The 22,832-nt window shown below is 45.0% G+C and overlaps 1 protein-coding gene across 1 annotated transcript in view; it reads left to right on the top strand.

Moving 5' to 3' along the window:
• The window catches only part of MTHFD1 (methylenetetrahydrofolate dehydrogenase, cyclohydrolase and formyltetrahydrofolate synthetase 1), a 117,151-nt gene that overhangs the window by 48,421 nt on the left and 45,898 nt on the right, over positions 1 to 22,832 (top strand). The window contains exons 12-16 of the mRNA XM_040332917.1: positions 6,087 to 6,223; positions 6,554 to 6,600; positions 8,362 to 8,469; positions 10,330 to 10,404; positions 19,622 to 19,724. Of these exons, the coding sequence (XP_040188851.1) occupies positions 6,087 to 6,223; positions 6,554 to 6,600; positions 8,362 to 8,469; positions 10,330 to 10,404; positions 19,622 to 19,724 (470 nt within the window). The remainder of the gene's footprint in view (positions 1 to 6,086; positions 6,224 to 6,553; positions 6,601 to 8,361; positions 8,470 to 10,329; positions 10,405 to 19,621; positions 19,725 to 22,832) is intronic.

Below are 22,832 nucleotides of genomic sequence, written 5' to 3'. Positions count from 1 at the left end.
GTACACACGTTCGGGTTTCTCAGCAAGAACCAGCAAGAAAACTTCTGGCAGAGCTTTCTTGCCGAGTAAACTGTGCGTGTGTACGAGGCTTTGAGGTTTCTCGTCAAGAAAACTGCCTAAAATCTACACGAGAAAAATAGAGAACATGCTCTCTATTTTCTCGTTGTGAGATTCTCGGCAGTGTTTTCCTGCCGAGAAACCCGAGCGTGTGTATACTTACCTCTCCATGGAAACCCGCGCATGCTCGAAATGACTTTGACGCTTGCGCGGTAGCTTCCAAGGCATAGGTAGGGCGTACCAAAAAGGTGGCGACGGCATCGAATGTGACGAGGGCATGCTCGTCGTAGTTGATTACCTCACCGCGTTCGTGCTATTCAAAAGAAAGGTGGTTCTTTTAAATGGAGTGTCTGTACACTTGGCCGGCAAGAGATTCTTGCCAAGAATCTCATCAGGAAAAACAGAGTTTTTTTTCTGATGAGATTCTGGGTCGTGTGTACAGGGCTTGAGTGTTCCAGCTTTAGTAAATTGTCTCTTGTGTGTGTGTGTGTGTGTGTGTGTGTGTGTGTAGCGTAGGGGTGCATATTGGAGTGTAGATAGTGATACTGCTCTCTGTTATAACTGGTACGTTATTTCCGTTGATGCTCTTTTGCTTGTAAAGAGATGCACTTTTCTTTTAGATGGTAACTGAGGGGCCGATTACATTTTTTTTAAAAGCAGTGGTTTAGCAAGCAAAAAACAAGCGGCGCACATTTATAAAGCACAGCTATGTGCTCTGCTGGCTTCAGAGAGAACTCTGTGGGGTTTTGCTGGCTAAATGTCTTGTCCCAATTTCTGCAAATAGTAATACAACACTTTATTATAACTGGGCCCAATATATATTTGATAATTGGGTCGTGGATGTGTACTGTGATGAGTTTGCCCAAAACTGGTAGCGAGTAATATAGCACACGTCCATCTTTGTTTCAAATGATACAAGGCTATTAATACAAGACCATTAACAATGAGGTTAAAGGATACGTTTTTAAAGGGAAAATGTGCAATTTACATTTTTTTTATTTTATTTAGGAGCCTGGAAAGCATTGCAACAATGATCAGAAGATTGCTGGTGCCACGCTGGTCGCCAACAGACTTTCATTGTAAGCTGTCTGCCCATACATTGTACGGCCAGGCAGTTTCACACTGACAGGAAGAATAAATAAACTACCACAGCGCTCAACAGTGCTTTGGTAGTTCATTGAGAACTACAAGCTGACAACCACAATGGCTGTCAGTAGTTGTACTTCATTCATTCACAGGATTCAAAAAATAATACACCCCCCCCCCCCCCCCCCCACGATGGAGCTGTGCATTTGTCAAATGCTAACCGACGACTGCCTGCTCCTCCGTCTGTGGCCTCGTACACACGAGGGGACATGTCCGATGAAAACGGTCCACGGACCGTTTTCATCGGACATGTCCGCTCGGAGATTTTGGTCTGATGGTTGTACACACCATCAAACCGAAATCCGCGCAGACAGGATACGCGGTGATGTGGCCGCGCCGTCGCCGCGACGATGACGCGGCGACCCTGGAAGGTCAATGCTTCCACACATGCGTCGAATCACTTTGACGCATGCGAGGGCTTTCGGCCAAGCGGACATGTCCGGTAAGTCGTACAGACGACCGAACATGTCCGACGGACAGGCTTCCAGCGGACATGTTTCTTAGCATGCTAAGAAACATTCGTCCGCTGGAAACCTGTCCGATCCGCCGGAAAATTGTCCGGTCGGCTGTACATACGACCGAACATGTCTGCTGAAACTGGTCCGCGGACCAGTTTCAGCAGACATGTTCGGTCGTGTGTAAGAGGCCTGACAGTTCTTAAATAGATGAGAGGTGGGGCCACCCGGTGACATCACCTGGTGACCCTGCTCCTTTGTGATGTCAACACCCCCGCATGCAGTGGGTGGTGACTTCACCAGCTGTTCCCCAAAGGGCCTGTTATGGATTTGGGGGGAGACCCCATGCCTTTTTTTCATGATTTCTTTTTTTGCCGACAATTCTTTTTTATATATATATAAATATATATTCAGCTGATGACTCATCAGTTGTTAAGGATGCGGTGGCCGGCTTCCTGGCCCACTGCTTAGCAACCATCTGTATACAGTGTTTTTAAATGTGGGAAAAAAAGCAAATCAGATGGAAAATGCATGCAATAATGTATCAAAAAACGTGCCTAAAAAACGGATCAACTGCAACCGCATAGATGTGTACCTAGACTTAGAAAAACCTGTAATTTCCTAGACACAGGCCTTATGGATGCAGTCACAGCTGCAAGTTCACCCTGCCTGCCACTAGATGCAAGAATCCCAGCGAAAGGTTCCCATGATTAGCTGTGAGTAGGCAGCCCATTGAGAGCAATAGGAGGCTGCCGGCTATCGCAGCTAGTAGGGCCAACGTGCATGTAATCTCTCAAGCAACGATCACATGTGAGTGATTGGCCCTGGACACAGGCAGTCTGCATCCAGGGCTGATTACTCACATGCGATCGCTGCATGGGCAATTACATGCCAGTAGGCGTGATTATTTACGGGAGTCAGTAGCCTCCCATTTATCCCATTAGCTGCCTCTCGCAGATAATCGTGGGAACCCCGACTGGGATTCTCGCATCTAATTACATGCAGGGTGTATTTGCAGGTGTGAATGCACCCTATAAACGAATATGATTGACAGCACAGATGCATGTAGGGACTAGAATAAGAAGCCAAAGGAATTACCCAGACATGGTTGGATGAGCTTTAGGCCTGGTTTACTCCTATGCAGGTTGCAGTTTGCATATTCCGGGTGCTTTTTGCATTTTTCAATACACGTTTTTGATTCATTGAAGTCTATTAAACCGAAAACCAGAAAAAAGGTCCCTGGAACTTTCCATAAAATGCACAAATGTGAACATGACCCATAGGAAACCATGTTAAATGGACTGTAGTGTGTTTTTGCAAAACTGAAAACGCACTAAAAAATGCATAGGTGTGAACCAGGCCAAAAAAAAACAGCGAATGTTAAAAATGATAAAAGGAGATATAAACTAAAAATGTATTTCTCTCTGCTTATCTAACGTGTACAGAAATGGTGAAAAGTTTTTGCAATTTGTTATACATTGTTATTTATCTTTGGCTTTGCTGAGAATTTGGTAATATTTTCCATCTTGACTCCCAACACAATAAGAATTTTCCAGGATTGTGTCCTCATCCTCAGATTAAAAAGTTCATGCTGATAGACTTGGTTATCATGCTATATAGATTGTTGTTCCTCTTTGATTTAGTATTTCTGCTCTTTTATGATTTGTTGGCAGTGCATTTGTTCATAAGTTATAGATAATCTAGAGGGGAAAATAATGTACTTTGAGCCTCCTGAAAACTACAGAAGATTTTACCTCTGAACTTTTGAAATGTTTGTGCTGCCTTTGCCTTATATATGTTTGGACTGTATGCAGGGGTGGACTGACAACTCATGGGGCCCCCGGGCAATAGAAGATTATGGGGCCCCCGGGCTTACAGATGGCCAGGAGGCAGTGCAGAGGCAGGGCAGCTAAAATCTCAGGATTTTCACATAAAAAGCATGTCGGTTTTGGACATATCAGGGAAAGATGTAAAAAAAAGACAGATTTTTACATACTGTCCCTGGTTTTATTGAGCCTGGCAACCCTGATGGGGCCCCCTAGTGGCATGGGGCCCTCGGACAGTGCCCGAAAACCCCAATGGTCAGTCCGCCCCTGACTGTATGTCTACATGGTGTGACTAAGCTGCTCAGATTCCTGCCGTGTCACTGATTTGATTTTTGTGCCCTTTAGCACTTTCCTGGCTCATAGCGATGTCTTACTACACGGGTGTCAGTGTGTGCTGGGATAACAGCCTATGGAATTAGAATGACAACCAGTGACAAAAAATAAGCCCTGCAGCATTTTTTAATGCAGTGCAACAAAATGCACTGTATGTGTGTTGGAAAATGGCCACACGCCGAGGTACTGCCACACACCGGTGTTGATTTTGATGTCAAATTTTGATTTCGTTTTAGTCATAGTCCTTTGACTAAAATGCCATTTTAGTTGTAGTTTAGTCAACTAAAATCGCCAGTACATTTTAGTTGACTAAAATCGAATGGGTTTAGTTAAATTGTAATGCATTATTTAAGCATTTCTCTAAAATTGCCAAACGCATTATATTCTCCTGGAGTAAAAATCGAATAACATATTATTTATGGTATTGAGGTTTGAACATGCGCTACAGACACAGATTTAGCCGTTGTTATATAGAAGTTTCATAAAAAAAACAAAAAATATTGCTTTTTGACAAACAGAAGTGCAACTTTAAGGCCTCATGCACACTGGACGTTTTTTGACGTTTTTACTGCAGCTGTTTTTGGCAGTAGACATTTTTTTCTACAGTCATTAAACTCTCTGTCATGTTATCCTATGTGTCCATGCACACATAGGCTGTTATCAGCAGTTTTGGGCAGTGGCATTTTTGAGCAGTAAAAAAAACCCCAAAACTAGTGGGTTCTGAGAGGTTTTTCAGCTGTAATAACGCTCTAATGCTAATAAACGCAGACAAACGCTCAAAAACGTTGTTCACCAGCGTTTTTTAAGTTTTTGATATATTGAAAAAAAAACACACAGGTCCCAGAAGACAGCGGGGACCAGTGAGGACGCGCAGCGCTACTCACGCATGCGCATTAGGGAACTGGGAAGTGAAGCCGCAATGCTTCACTTCCTGATTCCCTCACCTAGGATGGCGGCTGCCGACATCGTGGGCACCCTGGACAGGTAAGTGTCCATTTATTAAAAGTCAGCAGCTGCAGTATTTGTAGCTGCTGGCTTTTAATATATATTTTTTTTTTTAGGTGGACCTCCGCTTTAATGCATTCTATGCATTAAGATAAAAAAAGCCTTCTGGGTGCAGCAGCCCCCCTAATACTAACCTGAGCCTTGTCTCGATCCAGCGACGTTGCACGAGAGACTAGGCTGTCCGGGACTCTCCCTTCTCATTGGCTGAGACAGCAGCCGGGACCATTGGCTCTTGCTGTTGTCAATCAAAGTCAGTCAGTGAACCAATGAGAAGAGAGAAGGGTTGGGGCCGAGCCACGGCTCCGTGTCTAAATGGACACGCAGAGCAGTGGCTCGGCCCATATGCCCTTATAGCTTGCTTTTGGGAGCACTCGGCAGGAGCGCGAGGGGGCCAGGACGGCCGGGGAGGGACTCGAGAGGAGGAGGATCTGGGCTGCTTTGTGCAAAACCATTACACAGAGCAGGTAAGTATGACGTGTTATTTTGTAAAAAGAAAAAAAAAAAACAAGACTTCAATATCACTTTAAATATTAATAAAAAAAAGAAAAAAAAAGCAATTTTCTTATATTTTTTTCTTTCTGCAGATTGGTAGCTGGCCCCTACTTAGTGGTATTTTAGTGGTAGTGCAGTGTTCATTTTGATGCTAAATTTCAATTCAGCTTTAGTCATAGTCTTTTGACTAAAATTCCAGGGTGCTGTTGAGTTCTCTAGGTAGTTCATTGAGCTTCCTGCTAACTGCCTACCCGTGTGAGGTATGGGCAGACAGCTACATAGACAGTCTGCAGAACCGTGGCATTACATTCATGATTTTTTACCTGCAAAAAAATTAGCATTAATTATTTGTTTTTGTAAAGGTGAACTTTATCCTTTAAAATTATCCAGGCTGGTCAACAAAAACATTGCTGCCTTCAGAAATGTTGTGAATGAAACCCCCTTATGTTTCCCTTTCACTCACAGCACTGTCGACATCAAAAGCCATTATCAATTAATGCCCATGTTTTGGGCTGGACCAATACTACCATAGATTTTACCTTAAAAAAAAATATACTACCATAGATAATATTCCATCTGATCCATTGGGTATATTCTTAAGCCTCCTGATGCTCTGTTGCCTGTCTGCCCCATCATTTATTTTATGCGAATGCTGCTGACTAAATGTATGTGCCTATTATCATTTAATTTGGTAAATGACTTCCCACTCAAAGGTCAAATGGAAGCTGAGGCTCTAGTCTATTTGTCTAATAAATGTACTTTGTCTGTACAGTATAACACCAACACCCCTGGGAGAAGGGAAAAGCACTACCACCATCGGACTGGTCCAGGCGCTGGGAGCTCATCTGAAGCTCAATGCGTTCGCTTGCGTCAGACAACCTTCTCAAGGACCAACATTTGGAATCAAAGGCAAGTGGAAAGGACAACTTGCTGAACCTGACAAATTTCGATCTATGTATGGGCAGGGTGGTTGTGCAGAAGTTGATCTACCGACAACCGCTGGTCGGTCTATTCTGACGATGGGGAGGTCTCCCCGCGCTCAGAATACAATAGCTCAGCGGGAGGATTCCCCCATTTACCTCAAATGTGTGGATAGGGGAACTAAATCAGTTTTTTCTTTTTTCATTCAACCCGCTGGATGAATGGAAAAAACGGATTCATGTATGGGCTGCCTTAGTTTGATTCAAGGTAGTTTTCATAACAACCACTATTTTTTTTTGGGCTCTTGCTTTTTTATAGGTGGAGCTGCAGGAGGAGGATACTCTCAAGTCATCCCCATGGAAGAGGTAAATGTCTATCGTCCACTGTGTCCGTTTAGTTTAGTAATGTACTGAAAGCCAGCTGCTATCAGATTAATGCTGACAATCTGACCTTTGTGATAAAAAATGTCATGAAAATTGGCTACAATTCACAATATGCACAACTTTCCTAAAAATTGTTCAACTTTCCCACTTTTTGTGCTGGTGAAGTGATTAGTTTTGCATAGATGTCCCTGCAACTTAATAATCGCATATTAACTGCAGTCCTCCACATTGATAATAATTTTGCCTCCAGATGGAAAAATCATTACATTCAAACTCTGTCATTTTTCGCAGTGTTGAACACAAGACTGACCAATTATCATGAAAGTCAAAAATTATAAAGCATCTATGTCTTATGTGCAGTAACTTACAGCAACCCATCAGATTTGCACTTAGGCTTGTTTCACAGGGGCTTCAGCTTGTATAAGAGCAATGTGAACAGCAAGTTTTGACAAAGCGTTTGCAGAGCTTTCAGCAAGTTTTGTTGAAGCTTTTAAAGTGCCACTCAACTCTATTTTGTAAATCCTAATGGAATTGCTTATTGCCACTCTAAGCAAGCTGCTAGCAGGCTTTCAACAAGCTTATAGAAGTGGCTATATAATCGGGCTGTGGCTCCGATGCCAATTTGCACAGGAGCCCTGTGCGTCTTTTGGTCCGTTTTCAGGTCCGAATTCAGCCCAAAATTCGGTTTCTTTTTTTTTCTTCGAACATGCTCTATTTTTTTCACAACGTTTTTAACGTTGTCGTTTTTAAGGTTGTAAAAAATGGTCGTGTGTGGGCTTTAACGACGTGAAAAAAACGTGCATGGTCAGAAGCAAGTTATGAGACGGGAGCGCTCGTTCTGGTAAAACTAGCATTCGTAATGGAGTAAGCACATTCATAATGCTGTAACAGACAGAAAAGCGCAAATCGTCTTTTACTAACACAAAATCAGCTAAAGCAGCCCAAAGTGTGGCATCATCCAAATGGAACTACCCCTTTATAGTGCCGTTGTACATCACCGCGCTTTGCTAGAGCATTTTTTTTCCCCGATCGTGTGTAGGCAATGTCGTTTTAATGATCGGGTTGAAAAAAACGTTGTTTTTTCTAAACCCTTAAAAATGTCATTTTTTAGAACCCGAAAAACTGTCGTGTGTACGCGGCATAAGGATTGGAAAGTTGCATTATATTACATTTTGTTATTGGGTTTAGATATACTTAAAGCGGTGGTTCACCCTAAAAACGACTTTCCCCTATTACACTGCCCCCCCACATTACAATACGATTATGCCTATAATTTTTTTTTTGCTGCTGTACATACCTGGGTACAGCTATTCACCCGTGTCCTCCGGGTTGCGAATCCCGCGGGAGTGGGCGTTCCTAACATGGCGGTGATTGACGTTTTGAGAAAAAAACGAGCTCCCCCCGTCGCGTAAGCTGCGTCACGATTGGCGAAAGGAGCCGAACGGCGAGTCGGCGCTATACTGCACCTGCGCATCGCCGTTCGACTCCTTGCGCCAATCGTGACCTCGGCTTACGCACGGGGGGGGAGCTCGTTTTTTTCTCAAAACGTCAATCACCGCCATGTTAGGAACGCCCACTCCCGCAGGACTCGCAACCCGGAGGACACGAGTGAATAGCTGTACCCAGGTATGTACACCGCTTTAAAGAATATGAACTGATTTATTGCACAAGACTGCTAGTTGTAAATATTTTTTGGTCCTTGTCTCATATCACACTCATTAAATGTACCTTGTTTATTTCCAGTTTAACCTCCATCTTACCGGGGACATTCACGCCATCACTGCAGCTAACAATCTGGTGGCTGCTGCTATTGACGCGCGTATCTTTCATGAGCTGACACAGTCCGACAAGGTGAGAAGTCATTTCAAGTTTGTTTCAGAAGCAATTAAAAATCCCCACGCATCTTATTCCCAAGATTTCTCCTTGACAACCCGCTGTACTGTAACATTCTTCATAACACCAATAAAGTGATGGAGGCGCAATCAGTAGCAGCAAGATTGAGCGCGTTGAGCAATGTACATCAATCATCCAATTATCTATGACCCAACAGTGACTAAATGAGTTATCTGTGACTGTGCTGTACAGATGGGGCCATATAAGGTGACTTTGTAGACCATTTCAAGTAGTATTACAAAGAAAGTGCACACTTTAGCCACTCCTATAATGTATATGGCAGGTGTAGGGTGGTTAAAGGGCAGAAGTAGAGTGCCACTTAAAAGACTGTCTGAGCCTAAGTTGCATGCACTGGTCAGTGATTTCCGGGTGCAATACATGGCTCCTTATAGGGTCCTAATGAGCGCTTTGTACTGTGCTCAGCTAAAGCACATGAACATGCCTTCAGGATTTAGGGACCCCTATATACCAAGCAAAATGGGGTTCACCGCTCCAGGGAAATCCTGAGTGCAATCTTGGATAAGTCCAGGTAGATGTGGGTGCTGGCAATGCACTAGGCAATAGAAAGTAGTAGAAGATGAATGGACGGCCGCACACCAAAAGAACTCTTGAGTTGTCTTTATTGAAGAAACATAAGCAGACACCGCAAATACACAGCAAGAATCATAAAACAGCCGACGCGTTTCACACGTGGTTAGTGCTTATTCATGGCATTAATAAGCATGAATAAGCACTAACCAAGTGTGAAACGCGTCGGCTGTTTTATGATTCTTGCTGTGTATTTGCAGTGTCAGCTTATGTTTCTTCAATAAAGACAAGGGTTCTTTTGGCGTGCGGCCGTCCATTAATCTTCTACTACCCCTATATACCAGCTGGCATGGTAGCTGCTGCGACTGTGGTGAGGGTAGCACAGTGCAGGGGACCTTCAAGTGGCCTCTTAGGCAGCTGCTGACAGCCGCCCAAGTTGATGGAGAAGTTAGTGCCCAGAGAAATTTCATAGTGATGGTCTCGTAAAATGCACCGTAAGCATGTGACTCTTATGGCTGCCCAGAGAAGCAGAATAGATGCAACCATCATTTATAATAAATTACTGATAACAAGTTAGAACACAACATTTGGGGCTCATGCATGCGGTTGCAAGGGGGAATACAGTATGAAAGAGCATACAGAACATTTGTAAAATCTCCCCCTGGAAAGCTATGGTTGCTGTATATAGCTGTCCACAGAAGACAATTATTGGATGCAGCTGTACACAGGTATACCTCAGTACTGGAGTAATCACACCCTCACACAGCAGCTATGGATCCCAAAGAAGTTTTCACACACATGCTGTATGCTCTTGCAGCTGTGTGCATGTGTACTTTAGGTTTATAGCATGGCATTAAAGCGGTTCTCCACTCTGGGGGGGGGGGGATCAGCAGCTACAAATCCTGTAGCTGCTGACTTTTAAAACAGGACACTTACATGTCCAGTGCCGTCCTCACCCTAGCTAGTTCTTCACTAGCTTTTGGGTTCCCGGCACCAACATGTTAACTGTGGGCAGCTGGCTGTGCTGCTTGCGGCTTCACAGCTGGGTGCTCACTGCAAATGCGTGAGCCACACTGCGGTTTGTGAGCGGTACCGCAGTGTTCTGGGACCTGTGACGTGTCCCAGAAAACTGCAGGAGAGGGAGAAGAGAACTGCCACTTGGATCACCTAGGCGATCCGAGCAGAAGTGGGAGCAGGTAACTAGGTACCCCCTAAAAAAAATACTTTGCTTTAACTGCAAAGACTTACTTTTACTGCCTGCATTTCTAACACATTACTGTTGTTCTTTAGGCCCTTTACAACCGCCTAGTCCCTTCAAAAAGTGGAGTACGCAGATTTTCAGACATACAGATCCGGAGGCTTAAGGTAAGGCTATACTGTATGAAACCAAACCAGGCAAAGGATAAAGTGACTTCAGGAATCTGTTCCTGTTGGAGTATTTTCCTAATACAGGAATGTGTTTTAGTTCCTAGAAATCTTTATTAGGCACCAGGGTTAAAATGTTACTGAGATTATACTTGCACTGATTTTCTTATACATTTTTTCCGAAAAGGTCCCCTCTTTTGCTTCATTGATGCTACATTATACTATGTTTTGTAATTTCTCGAGCACCCCCCCTCCTACACCGTGACAGGCCACATGCCCTCAACATGGGGGGGGGGGGGTTGGTGCTTCTTCCCCCGATAAGCACGCCGCCCCCGACAACCAACGGCCAGGGTTGTCGGGAAGAGGGATAAAGAAAAAACTGTGCTAACCAGAAAAATTAATAGTCAGGTGTAAAAACCAGAAGGCTGCAATCACGTGATACAAATATAAATTGGAAAAAATAAAAACTGTGCCAACTAATATATATATATTTAGCAAAAAAGGCAGGTATAAATATAACAAAAAAGAACAAAAGTCCCAATAAAGGTTGAATAATGGACCAATGCCTCAGATATTGGAGATCAGGACGAACAACACCCAGGTGCACTTGACATCCGTGGAAACCACCACCACATGGAGAGCTGCTTACCAGATTGCAGATAAACAACAGCAGTGTATAATGATCCAACAGCAAAATGAAACCAGGGTGAACGGAACCATAGTGGGATTATCCTCAGAGTATGGAGACTCTGATGCGTGTCAGACGACCAATCCGTGGGTCATACCATAATAAAAGGAAACCGGACCATAGCGTGATAACGTTTAAAAATCAGGTTTAATAAAGATAAAAACCTACTCACAGACATCCATGAAATGTAGGCATGTACAAACAAATGCCGGCCAGCACAATAGGAGCCCTTCCTCCTTGCATTGAACGCGGTGACGTCACTGGGGGGAAGAGGCCCTTGTCCCTATCAACATGGGGGAAAGGTGCTTTGGGGGGGGCGTAGTGCCCCCCCTGCCCCAAAGCACCAACCCCCCCGCATGTTGAGGGCATGTGACCTGGTACGGTGTAGGAGGGGGCGCTCGCTCGCCCCCCTTCCTGACCTGCCAGGCTGCGTGCTCAGATAAGGGTCTGGTATGGATCCTGGGGGGTTTTTTTTCGGTGTGGGGCATTCCCCTTAAGATCCATACCAGACCAAAGGGCTTGGTATCATCCTGGGGGGAACCTCACGCAAATTTTATTCTTAATTTTCGCAGGGGGTTCCCCTTCAAGATTCTCCGCACACGAGCCGCCCCGCAAGTTGGATTATCTTGATCCGATTTCTGGTGCGACCTCTATTCAAATCAATGGGCTCCCATAGGGAACCATTGATTTTAAGCCTCGTTAAAGCGGAGGTTCACCCATACCTTACACATTTTCCCCTTCGCTTTATGCTCGTTTTGTCTAGGGGAATCGGCTATTTGTATTAAAATATGATCCGTACTTACCCGTTTTCGAGATGCATCTTCTTCCGCCACTTCCGGGTATGGGCTGCGGGAATGGGCGTTCCTTCTTGATTGACAGTCTTCCGAGAGGCTTCCGACGGTCGCATCCATCGCGTCACGATTTTCCGAAAGAAGCCGAACGTCGGTGCGCAGTATAGAGCCGCACCGACGTTCGGCTTCTTTCGGCTACGAGTGACGCGATGGATGCGACCGTCGGAAGCCTCTCGGAAGACTGTCAATCAAGAAGGAACGCCCGCTCCCGAAGACCCATACCCGGAAGCGACGGAAGAAGATGCATTTCGAAAACGGGTAAGTACGGATCATATTTTAATACAAATAGCCGATTCCCCTAGACCGAACGAGCAGGAAGCTAAGGGAAAAAAAAAAAAAAGGAATTGGTTGAACTCCCGCTTTAAATCACGTTTTCTGGCATCTGACATCTTTACAGCTCTAACGCTGGAGCTTCAGAACGCACTGGTCCTGTTTTTTTTTTTTTTGCAGCTTAAAAACGGCTCAGCCATTTACAGCTCAAAAACGTCATGGTGGGCATGAGGCCATAGGCTAACATGGAGAGCCGTTTTTTAAGCTGCAAAAAACGCTCAGAAAAGTGTCTGTAAAAACGTCCGTGGACAGGAGGCCTTAGAAGTGATCTGTTGCTGCAGAGCTGCATTGGGAGCTTGACCAGATCCAAAGCTCCCATGAGTACCAAAAAATTTAAAAAGATTAAATTAAGTAAATTTATTGTAACTGTAAACTAGGATGTAAATACAATTTAAAAATAATATTTAAAAAAAATCAACATTCTCCCCATTCTTACGAAGGTCAGAACAAATAAACTGGATGTTCTGGAAAGGAATGCGTTTACTGCATTTGTTTGCAAACTTTTGTTTCATTTTTTTTTTTTTTTTTTCAGCTTTTATGATCAGTTTACACTCAAACTCAATTTGTGTGTAAATGTAGGTGACTTTACATGTTGATCATTTTAACATGACATTTTTTTTTTCTGAAGGTCACATCTGCTTATCATGTTTTTTTTTTTATTGTATGTTCATTTAGTCTGTGATTGGTTTACTTTAATAAATGATTGCCAAGAGTATATTTTCCATTTGAAAGCATGTTCCTTGCTCAGTATTTATGCTGTTTCTATTTCTGAGCAGTTTGTTTTGTCATTTGCTTTTCAAGGAATGTTTTTTGGCGTATTCTCCTTCTATACAATATGGTCTCATTTTCTAGTGTAGCTGCTTTGGATTGCTGCTTTCTTGCTGTGAATGTTAATGAGAACAACCTAAAATAATCGTAAGGGCATGAGAGACATGAAAGATAACAAGATACATGAAAGACAATAGTGAATAATTGTCAGGGGGCATGGCGCTGTCTGATCTGCTAGCTCATGGACTTTCTGAAGGAGGGGGGAAAGGGGTACACGTCTGTAGGAGCAGATGTCAAGTTAATACAAGTTTGGGTGTATTTAAAAAAAAAAAACATATAGCTACCTTAAATCAAGCAAATATTTTTGCTGGTCATGTGGCCCCCCATGGGCTGGGTCCTTGGTTTCCTGGGTTCATAGGAAGTACCGTAAGGTTAAACCCAACCCTAAGGAGCTAGCCATGGAGCATTTTATATTTGGGTGGGACTGTATGGAGGTCAGAAGCAGTCCACTATTCTTCCTCTCAAATGTGTCCTGCTTCACATACTGCCTCGCAGACATGGCTGACTGTTTCCTGGCCTTTTCAGCGCTTTCCCACATGTCGATTAACCCTTTCAGGACCAAAGTCCCCATAATCAGGGTTAGAGGCTGTTCCCCTCTCAAAATCTCCCCGAGCCTCCAAATTCCACATCCCATACCAGGACCTGATCCTGAGGAAACTGTAAACCAGTTTCCCCCTCTTTCACCGGATCACCCCAGAACTTCTCACCTTACACAGGTGAGAATCCCTAAGTTCTCTTGTTGACCGCCACAACCTCTTCCCACCTGAGCTATAGCCAAATAATGGCTTCAGCACAGGCACACATTGCTGGGAGAGCGTCTATAAACGTTCTGATGTGATCGTGCTTCGGGGGCGCCCCCTGCGGTGCACAGCGGCAGGGATCTGTGATCGCGGTGTCCTTTGGACACAGCTGATCACAGATCGGGTAAAGTGCCAATCACAGCAGCTCTTTACCATGTGACCAGCTGTGCCCAATCACAGCTAATCACAGTGTAAACAGTATTTTACCTGTCATTGGCATTCCTCCCCTCACGCTTACAGCGCATGAGAGGAGAACTGATAACCGCCAAATCCACACAGGGGACATCTACACTGATAATCAGGGCACTGATTGATCATCATTGTCCTGATTATCAGTGCAGCCCCAACAGTGCCCACAAGTGCTGCCAATCAGTGCCCACCAGTGATGCCTGTCAGTGCCACATATCAGTGCAAACTCATCCGTGCAGCTTATCAGTAAAGCCTCATCAGCGCACAGCAGTGAAGGAGAAATATTACTTATTTAGAATCTAAGGGCCCTTTCACACGGGGCGGATCAGTAATGATCCGCCTCCGTGTGTCCGTAAAGCTCAGCGGGGATCCTCCGTAAAATCCCAGCTGAGCCGTTGGCTGACAGGGCGGTCCCCGCACACTGTGCAGGGACCGCCCTGTCTTTCCTCCGCTCTCCCCTATGGGGGGATCAGATGAACACGGACCGTATACCGTGTTTCCCCGAAAATAAGACGTACTCCGAAAATAAGCCGTAGCGGGATTTCGACGCAAGATCGAAATATAAGACATCCCCCCGAAAATAAGACGTAGCGATGGCGTGTCGAATCCCCGAAAATAAGACGTAGCGATGGCGTGTCGTATGCGTAGCGGCGCGGGCGGGAAAACAAGACGTGATAGGCGTACTGTACTGGTGCGGAGCTCAGGAGCTGTTTAGAAGTCGTGCAGCCCTTCTTATCTGCTCCACGGTATCTCTAAGTGACCGGAGAGGTGTCGGCAGCCCCATAAATACGGTAAGGTCGGCTCCATACTGTACTGTACCATACTTGCCGGTAAAAAAATTGAGACGTCCCCCGAAAATAAGCCATAGTGTGATTTCTGGAGGAAAAATAAATATAAGACGGTGTCTTATTTTCGGGGAAACACGGTAGTTCAGAGTGATGTGCAGTGTACCACCACACATAGCGTTTTGCTTTTAGGCCAAAAAGTTCAATTTGGTCTCATCTGACCAGAGCACCTTTTTCCTATTCGCTGTGTCCCCCACATGGCTTCTCGCAAACTGTAAACAGGACTACTTATGACTTTCTTTCAACAATGGCTTTTTTTCTTGCCACTCTTCCATAAAGGGCAGTATTCAAAGGGTATGAATACTTTTTCAAGACACTGTGGCCCGGATTCAGGTAGATTTGCCCCTTATTTGCGGAGGCGCAGGGCAGCGTTTTTGCCCTGCGCCCCCGCAAATTTACTGCGCCACCCGCGATTCACGGAGCAGTAGCTCCGTAAATTGTGTGTGCGCTGTGTAAACTTGCCCTGCGTAAGGGCGCCTAATGTAAATGATCCCATAGGGGGCGGGAATCATTTAAATTAGGCGCGCTCCCGCGTCGAGCGTAGAGCGCATGCTCCGTCGGGAAACTTTCCCGACGTGCATTGCGGCAAATGACGTCGCAAGGACGTCATTTGCTTCAAAGTGAACGTGAATGGCGTCCAGCGCCATTCACAAATCACTTACGCAAACGACGTAGATTTCAAATATTGCGACGCGGGAACGACGGGTATCCTTTAGCATTGGCTGCGCGTGCTATTAGGATGTGCAACCTTACGCGAAACCCGACGTATGCAAACTACGTAAATTGCGTACGCAGGGCTCGCGCAACGTTGTGAATCGGTGTTAGTATGCAATTTGCATACTATACACTGAGCACAATGGGAGCGCCCCCTAGCGGTCATCGCTAGAATGCAGCCTAAGATATGCGTGGCATAAGAGCCTTATGCCACGCAGATTTTAGGCTGCAGTCGGCGTTACGATGTTCCTGAATCAGGAGCATTCGTAACGCCGGGGCAAGTAAGCAATTGCGCTGTGTAACCTATGGTTACGCAGGCGCAATTGCTTCTTGAATCTGGGCCTGTGTATATATAGCTAGATAGTAAGCTGGGTTTGGGCTTTAGTAGTTTGAAGTGGATGTAAACCCGCTCTCATCCTTTCTAAACTACTGCCATAGTGCTGATCTATAAGGATATAGATGCCTCCTGCATGTATCTTTACCTGTCAAATGTCTCCCCTATGTCTGTTATAAGAACTGAAAAACTGCAGGCTCTGTGGGTGGAGTCTTGATGTCAGTAGACTCCCCGCCCTTCTCTACACTCTCCTTGTCAACATGCATTTTTTCCTGTGTATTCCTTACACTAAATTCTGCTATGATAACTAACATCCAGTCAAAATCCAGAAAAGTAACCACATGACTTCAGAAAAGGAGTGGGGATGGGAATTAAAAAATAATGCCTGTCTCCAGGCTAGTGCATGAGATATGTAAATAATCTGTCACTCACAGCAAGGGGGCGGAATGGACTAAGGTTTTTCTCTGTAAGTCTGTTTTATTTCACCGAACAATAAAAGAGGATTGCTCAGAGCTGGATTAACTCTGTGTGGCAAGACTGGGCACAGATGATAGGAAATCTAATGCCCCGTACACACCATCACTTTATGTGATGAAAAAAAACGACGTTTTTAAAAACGTCACTTTAATTGACCGTGTGTGGGGGAAAACGTCATTTTATGTCTTGTAAAAAACGACCAAAAAAAATTGAAGCATGCTTCAATTTTATGTGTCGTTTTTCAAAACGTCATTTTTTACTTCACAGAAATTGACCGTGTGTAGTAAAAAAACGTCGTTTAAAACAACGTTTTTTCACCCGCGCATGCCCAGAAGCTACTTATGAAGCGAGCTTCAATGGAAAAAGTGGTGAGAACGTAACCTCGCTTTGCTAGAACATTGTGAGAAAAACGATGGTGTGTAGGCAACTTCGTCTTTGAAAATTGACGTTTCAAAAACGTAATTTCTTACTTCACAGAAAGTGTCGTTTTTTTTCATCACATAAAGTGATGGTGTGTACGGGGCATTATACTCTACATTGTGACATCAAAAAATAAAAATAAAAAAAATTCGGGTTTACATCCACTTTAATGCCATTTCTGGATTGTGCTATTATAATGAGACAGGCAGATTGAAAGCATGACAAGACATAGTGGCCATGTGTGTGATAGCACTCCCTTTACACCTGTGTAGACAGAGGATTTCCTGTGACGTAGAAATCTCCATAGCAACATCCAAGATTGCTTATTTTTCCCTTAAATGGATATTTGTGCATGAAGTATCAATAGGTGGTGATGACTAATAATTATGCTAGGGATTTTTATGGAATAGTTCATTATACAAGGTAAATGCCAAATTCAGCCTACGTTGTTAAAAAAACAGGACTATATTGGATGGATGTGAAAGAGATGCCTGATTAGAAAAGTATTTGTAGAACGTGCTAGTCATTGCACATTAATTGTTATATTAGGAAATGCTTCTTTGTTTAAAGTCCACCCCTGACCTGGGCAAAGATCCTCGGAAAAACATATGAGAAATAAAATAAATCACCCAAGATAGGTTTTCCGAGTTGATTGCAATTGTTACCCCAAGAGAGGGCTAATATCAGAAGGGGGTGCACAGGCCATAAACGTAAAGCCTTTCCTGGTGTGATTGTTCATGTTTGTGCTGCAGTCATTTCACAAAGTGACCACAAACTATTGAATTTTCCAACCTCCATCTAATGTCTATGGGTACTTTAAAGCCCAGTTTACACTTGTGCGATGCGAGAACCCTGCGAATCCACTACGGTTTCCTGCATCGCACAGACTCGCACTGCCGTTCACACTGCCATATGTGAACTGCTGGGAAGTGTCATTATATCTTAATGACACCCCCATTTCAGCTCGCGTATCGCACTGCGAATGACAGTTTGGACATGTATCAGATCGCATATGTATGAACACACATGGGATCCGATTCTGGTCCGAACAGAAAAAAGGGTCCTGTATGTGTTTGGTTTGAATGCGGTGCTATATCAGCCATACTATCTGTATGGCTGATATAGCACCGCACAGACATCGCATGTAATGTGCACAGCAGTGCGCTGCGAATTACATGCAAAGTCTGGCATCGCACAAGTGTGAACCAGGCCACAGTGATATTTCATCCTAACAGTCTGATAATTTAATAAATTGGAGATATGAAATGGTCATTCTAAACTAAATTTAGTGTATGGCTAACATAAGGATTGCAATTAGTTTTTCTTTTAAAGGGGTTGTAAAGGTTTGTTTTTTATTTTCTAAATAAGTTCTTTTAAGCTAGTGCATTGTTGGTTCACTTACCTTTTCCTTCCATTTCCCTTCTGAGGCCTCGTACAGACGACAGCGGATAAATCCTCTGGCGGATTTGGATCTGATGGCTGTACACACCATCAGATCGAAATCCCCGCGGAATACATCCGCGGTGACGTGGCCGCGGCGACGTGCGCGACCCTGGAAGGTAAATACCTCCACTCATGCGTCAAATCATTACGACGCATGCGAGGGATGGGAGCGGACGGACTGATCCAGTGAGTCTGTACAGACGACCGGATCAGTCCGCTGGACAGGATTCCAGCGGATAGATTTCTTAGCATGCTAAGAAATTTTTATCCGCTGGGAATCCGTCGGCTGGATTTGTATCCGCTGGGAAATGTCCGCTAGGCCGTACACACGACCGGATCTATCTGCTGGAACTGATCCGCGGATGCCTAAATGTTTTTTTTTTCTTTGTCTGAACTTCTCACTTCCTGTTCCTCCTCAGTAAGCTTGCCCCCATCATCCGATCCGTTCTGGCTCGCCCCCTCCCTTGGGACTACATCCCTGCGGGGAACATAGCGTCTCCCCGCAGGGATGTAGTAAAATAAAAGAGCTAGATTTTAACTTGGGTAAGAAAATGACATTTAAAGCTGATTGTTAGCTATGGTCATAGGTTCTGTTCCAATAAATTCAGGTTTTTCTAGTGTCCAAAAATTTGTCTGATGCCTCGTACACACGACCAGTTTTCCCACCAGGAAAACTGCCGTAACAACTTTTGACCGGGAAAACTGGTCGTGTATATGCTCCGTGGCAGTTTTCCCGACAGGAAACGGGAAAACTTAGAGCATGTTCTCTTTTTTCCTGCCGCGATTCCCGGCGGTCATTTTCCCGGCAGTTTTCTTATAGGAAACACTGCAGTGGAGCATACACAGGGCCGGGTTTTCCGGCCAGAGCTTTCATGGCAGTTTTCCTGCCAGGAAAACCGACCGTGTGTAGGGGGAAAGAGCTGCTGAGACGGTTCTCGGCTTTTCCCCTCAGGTTTCCCGGCGGTAAAAAGTCAGCCGGGAAACCCGATTGTGTGTACGAGGTTTGAGTGAAATAAGGAATAGCTAATCTTCAGTCTTCTTATTGCTTCACAGTCTGTAGACTTTAGGGAATGGGAACAAAATGAGCTAAATCCCATTAATCACACATTTCTTTTCCTGCGTATCGAAACTAACACGCAATGTAACAAACATCATTTCGCACTGAATTGTTCTTTTGGCGTGTGCTATAGCCCAATATTTCCAATGAGCGAAACAAAATGTACTGGCTTGGTTGACTGTCTGATCTAATTTGAAAAACAAGATTATTTCATTGTATTGATATAACTTCATTTGCACAGAGACTGGGCATTGAGAAGACAGACCCTGCAGCTTTAACAGGAGAAGAAATCACAAAGTTTGTACGCCTTGACATCGATCCAGACACCATCACGTGGCAGAGAGGTATCTAGGCAAGAGCTTCAGAGTCATAAATTTGAACTCCAGACCGATCAGCTAAATACATAAATTAAATTAAGAGCTATTTTACCTGCCAAATGATTTGTATTTCTGTCCACCCAGTCTAGAGATTTACACAGCTCTGTCACACAACACATCCAGATAGATGACAACAGTGATAGCTGAAGAATACAGTAGTGTCTTCTGTCCATGGCTAGTCTGACTGGACAGCGAAAGAGCAGCAGTAAATTGATGAAGTCACCTTTCTGCTCATTTTGCGTTCTCCTTCTATGATCATGTTCCCTGTGAACACATTTTCATTCATCACACCTGATTGGCAGTCAGCCCTACCCCTCCTTCTCCTACCTTAGGGCTGCTGTATAGGGGATTGCAAGAGGCTAATTAGGCACTTAAGCTGGCCATAGACAGTTTGAATCTTAGCCGGTTAAACAGGAATCGGCTGAGATTCAAACCACATATAGGCAGGCTGATTGATCATTTGATCAACTTGGGTACACCCAGCCTATCAGATTTTTCATGAGATTATTGCCAGTGTCTATAGCTGCTAGCAATATTCACTGTGTGTTCTCCTGGTTGGGGCAGCTCGCCCCTATCTCCTGCCAGGAGAACACAATGGCTCCGTTTAGGGATTCCCCTATCAACACTGACTGACCTATGGTTCTTTCTGAGCCCCGCAGAATCACATCTATGGTTCTCTCTGAGCCCCGCAGAATCACATCTATGGTTCTCTCTGAGCCCCGTATAATCCCACCTATGGTTCTCTCTGAGCCCCGCAGCATCCCACCCATGGTTCTCTCTGAGCCCTGCAGCATCCCACCCATGATTCTCTCTGAGCCCTGCAGCATTCCACCCATGGTTCTCTCTGAGCCCTGCAGCATCCCACCCATGGTTCTCTCTGAGCCCTGCAGCATCCCACCCATGATTCTCTCTGAGCCCCGCAGAATCCCACCTATGGTTCTCTCTGAGCCCTGCAGCATCCCACACGTGATTCTCTCTGAGCCCTGCAGCATCCCACCCATGGTCTTCTCTGAGCCCTGCAGCATCCCACCCATGATTCTCTCTGAGCCCTGCAGCATTCCACCCATGGTTCTCTCTGAGCCCTGCAGCATCCCACCCATGATTCTCTCTGAGCCCTGCAGCATCCCACCCATGATTCTCTCTGAGCCCCGCAGAATCCCACCTATGGTTCTCTCTGAGCCCTGCAGCATCCCACACGTGATTCTCTCTGAGCCCTGCAGCATCCCACCCATGGTTCTCTCTGAGCCCTGCAGCATCCCACCCATGGTTCTCTCTGAGCCCTGCAGCATCCCACCCATGGTCTTCTCTGAGCCCTGCAGCATCCCACTCATGGTTCTCTCTGAGCCCTGCAGCATCCCACCCATGGTTCTCCCTGAGCCCTGCAGCATCCCACCCATGATTCTCTCTGAGCCCTGCAGCATTCCACCCATGGTTCTCTCTGAGCCCTGCAGCATCCCACCCATGGTTCTCTCTGAGCCCTGCAGCATCCCACCTATGGTTCTCCCTGAGCCCTGGAGCATCCCACCCATGGTTCTCCCTGAGCCCTGCAGCATCCCACCCATGATTCTCTCTGAGCCCTGCAGCATCCCACCCATGGTTCTCTCTGAGCCCTGCAGCATCCCACCCATGGTTCTCTCTGAGGCCCTGCAGCATCCCACCCATGATTCTCTCTGAGCCCTGCAGCATCCCACCCATGGTTCTCTCTGAGGCCCTGCAGCATCCCACCCATGATTCTCTCTGAGCCCTGCAGCATCCCACCCATGGTTCTCTCTGAGCCCTGCAGCATCCGGCTATACTTGCTCTGAGCCTTGCCGCATCTCATCCTATACCCTTGCAGAATCCCACCTATTGTTATCCCTGAGACCTACAGAAACCAGCTTTTACATGTTGCTGAGCTCTGCAGCATCCTGCCTATAGCTGTTCCTGAACCCTGCAGTATCATAATTTGGTTTTCCAAGTGCTCTGCAGCATTGTATCTGTGGTTGTTCCTAAGCCCTGCAACATCTGGGCTAAGGTTCTCACTGAGACCTGTAGCATCCAGTCAATACTTGTTCCTGAGCCCTGCAGCAACCGGCCTTTATTTGTTTTTGAACCCTGCAGTATCTGGCTTTAGTTCTTTAAATGCTCTGAAGTATCCCACCTATGGTTCTCTCTGAGCCCTGCAGCTATTCTATATACTTGTCCCTGAATCCTGCTGCACCCGGCCTTTAGTGAAGAAGCACTGCACCATTGATAAACTTTCATCACTTTTGGAAACACTGGCAAAGTATTTCATTAAAGGCACTTCTTTCTCACAGGATATAATGACTGATACGATCACAAAAAGTAGCAGTGATTTATTTCCATTTGACTGAACCTGATTTTTTAGGTAGGTGGCGGGCACATTATTGTCTCAGTTAGCTTCAAGAGTCACCCAGCGAGCATTCACACCTGACATTGAGTGAATGGGTACTGCCAGTCAACCATTAGTTTCTTTGTGAAATCACTGAAGGTGGTAAACAGATGGCAGATTTGGCTTTGTCTTTGTTATTTCACCCAGAGAGCCAGATTTTTGTCATTGCTGATTATAAATAGCAGGAGGTTTGTTAAGAGACTCAAATCCTGAACTCACATTCTGCAAGAAAGGCAAATTATATGCTTGGCACATGAGTGGCAATCTCATGAATATTTTTGTGATCTGGAAAGGCTTCAGCAGAGACTCATTACTGCACTATTATCAGCTGTAGACTGAGCTCTGTAGTTAGTTTCTACATTGAAAATTATCACATTGATTCAGGTGAATATAATGTTTGCATTGCCATAAACAATGACTTCAAACATCTGACTTATTAGAACACTCGTGAAAAATCAATGTGTGAATAATCAGTTTAAAGCCCCGTACACACGATCGGAATTTCCGGTGGAAAAAGTCAGACGGACTTTTTCCATTGGAAATTCTGACCGTGTGTATGCCCCATTGGAGTAATTCCATCGGAAATTCCAATGAATTTCACCGGAGTTTAGATTGAGAACATGTTCTATTTTACTCCGATGGAATTCCGTTGGAATACCAATGGGATTTTGGTCGGACAAAGG

Source organism: Rana temporaria, chromosome 13 (assembly GCF_905171775.1).
Source record: "Rana temporaria chromosome 13, aRanTem1.1, whole genome shotgun sequence".
NCBI lineage: Eukaryota > Metazoa > Chordata > Amphibia > Anura > Ranidae > Rana > Rana temporaria.
This window is presented reverse-complemented; position numbering and strand designations above follow the sequence as displayed.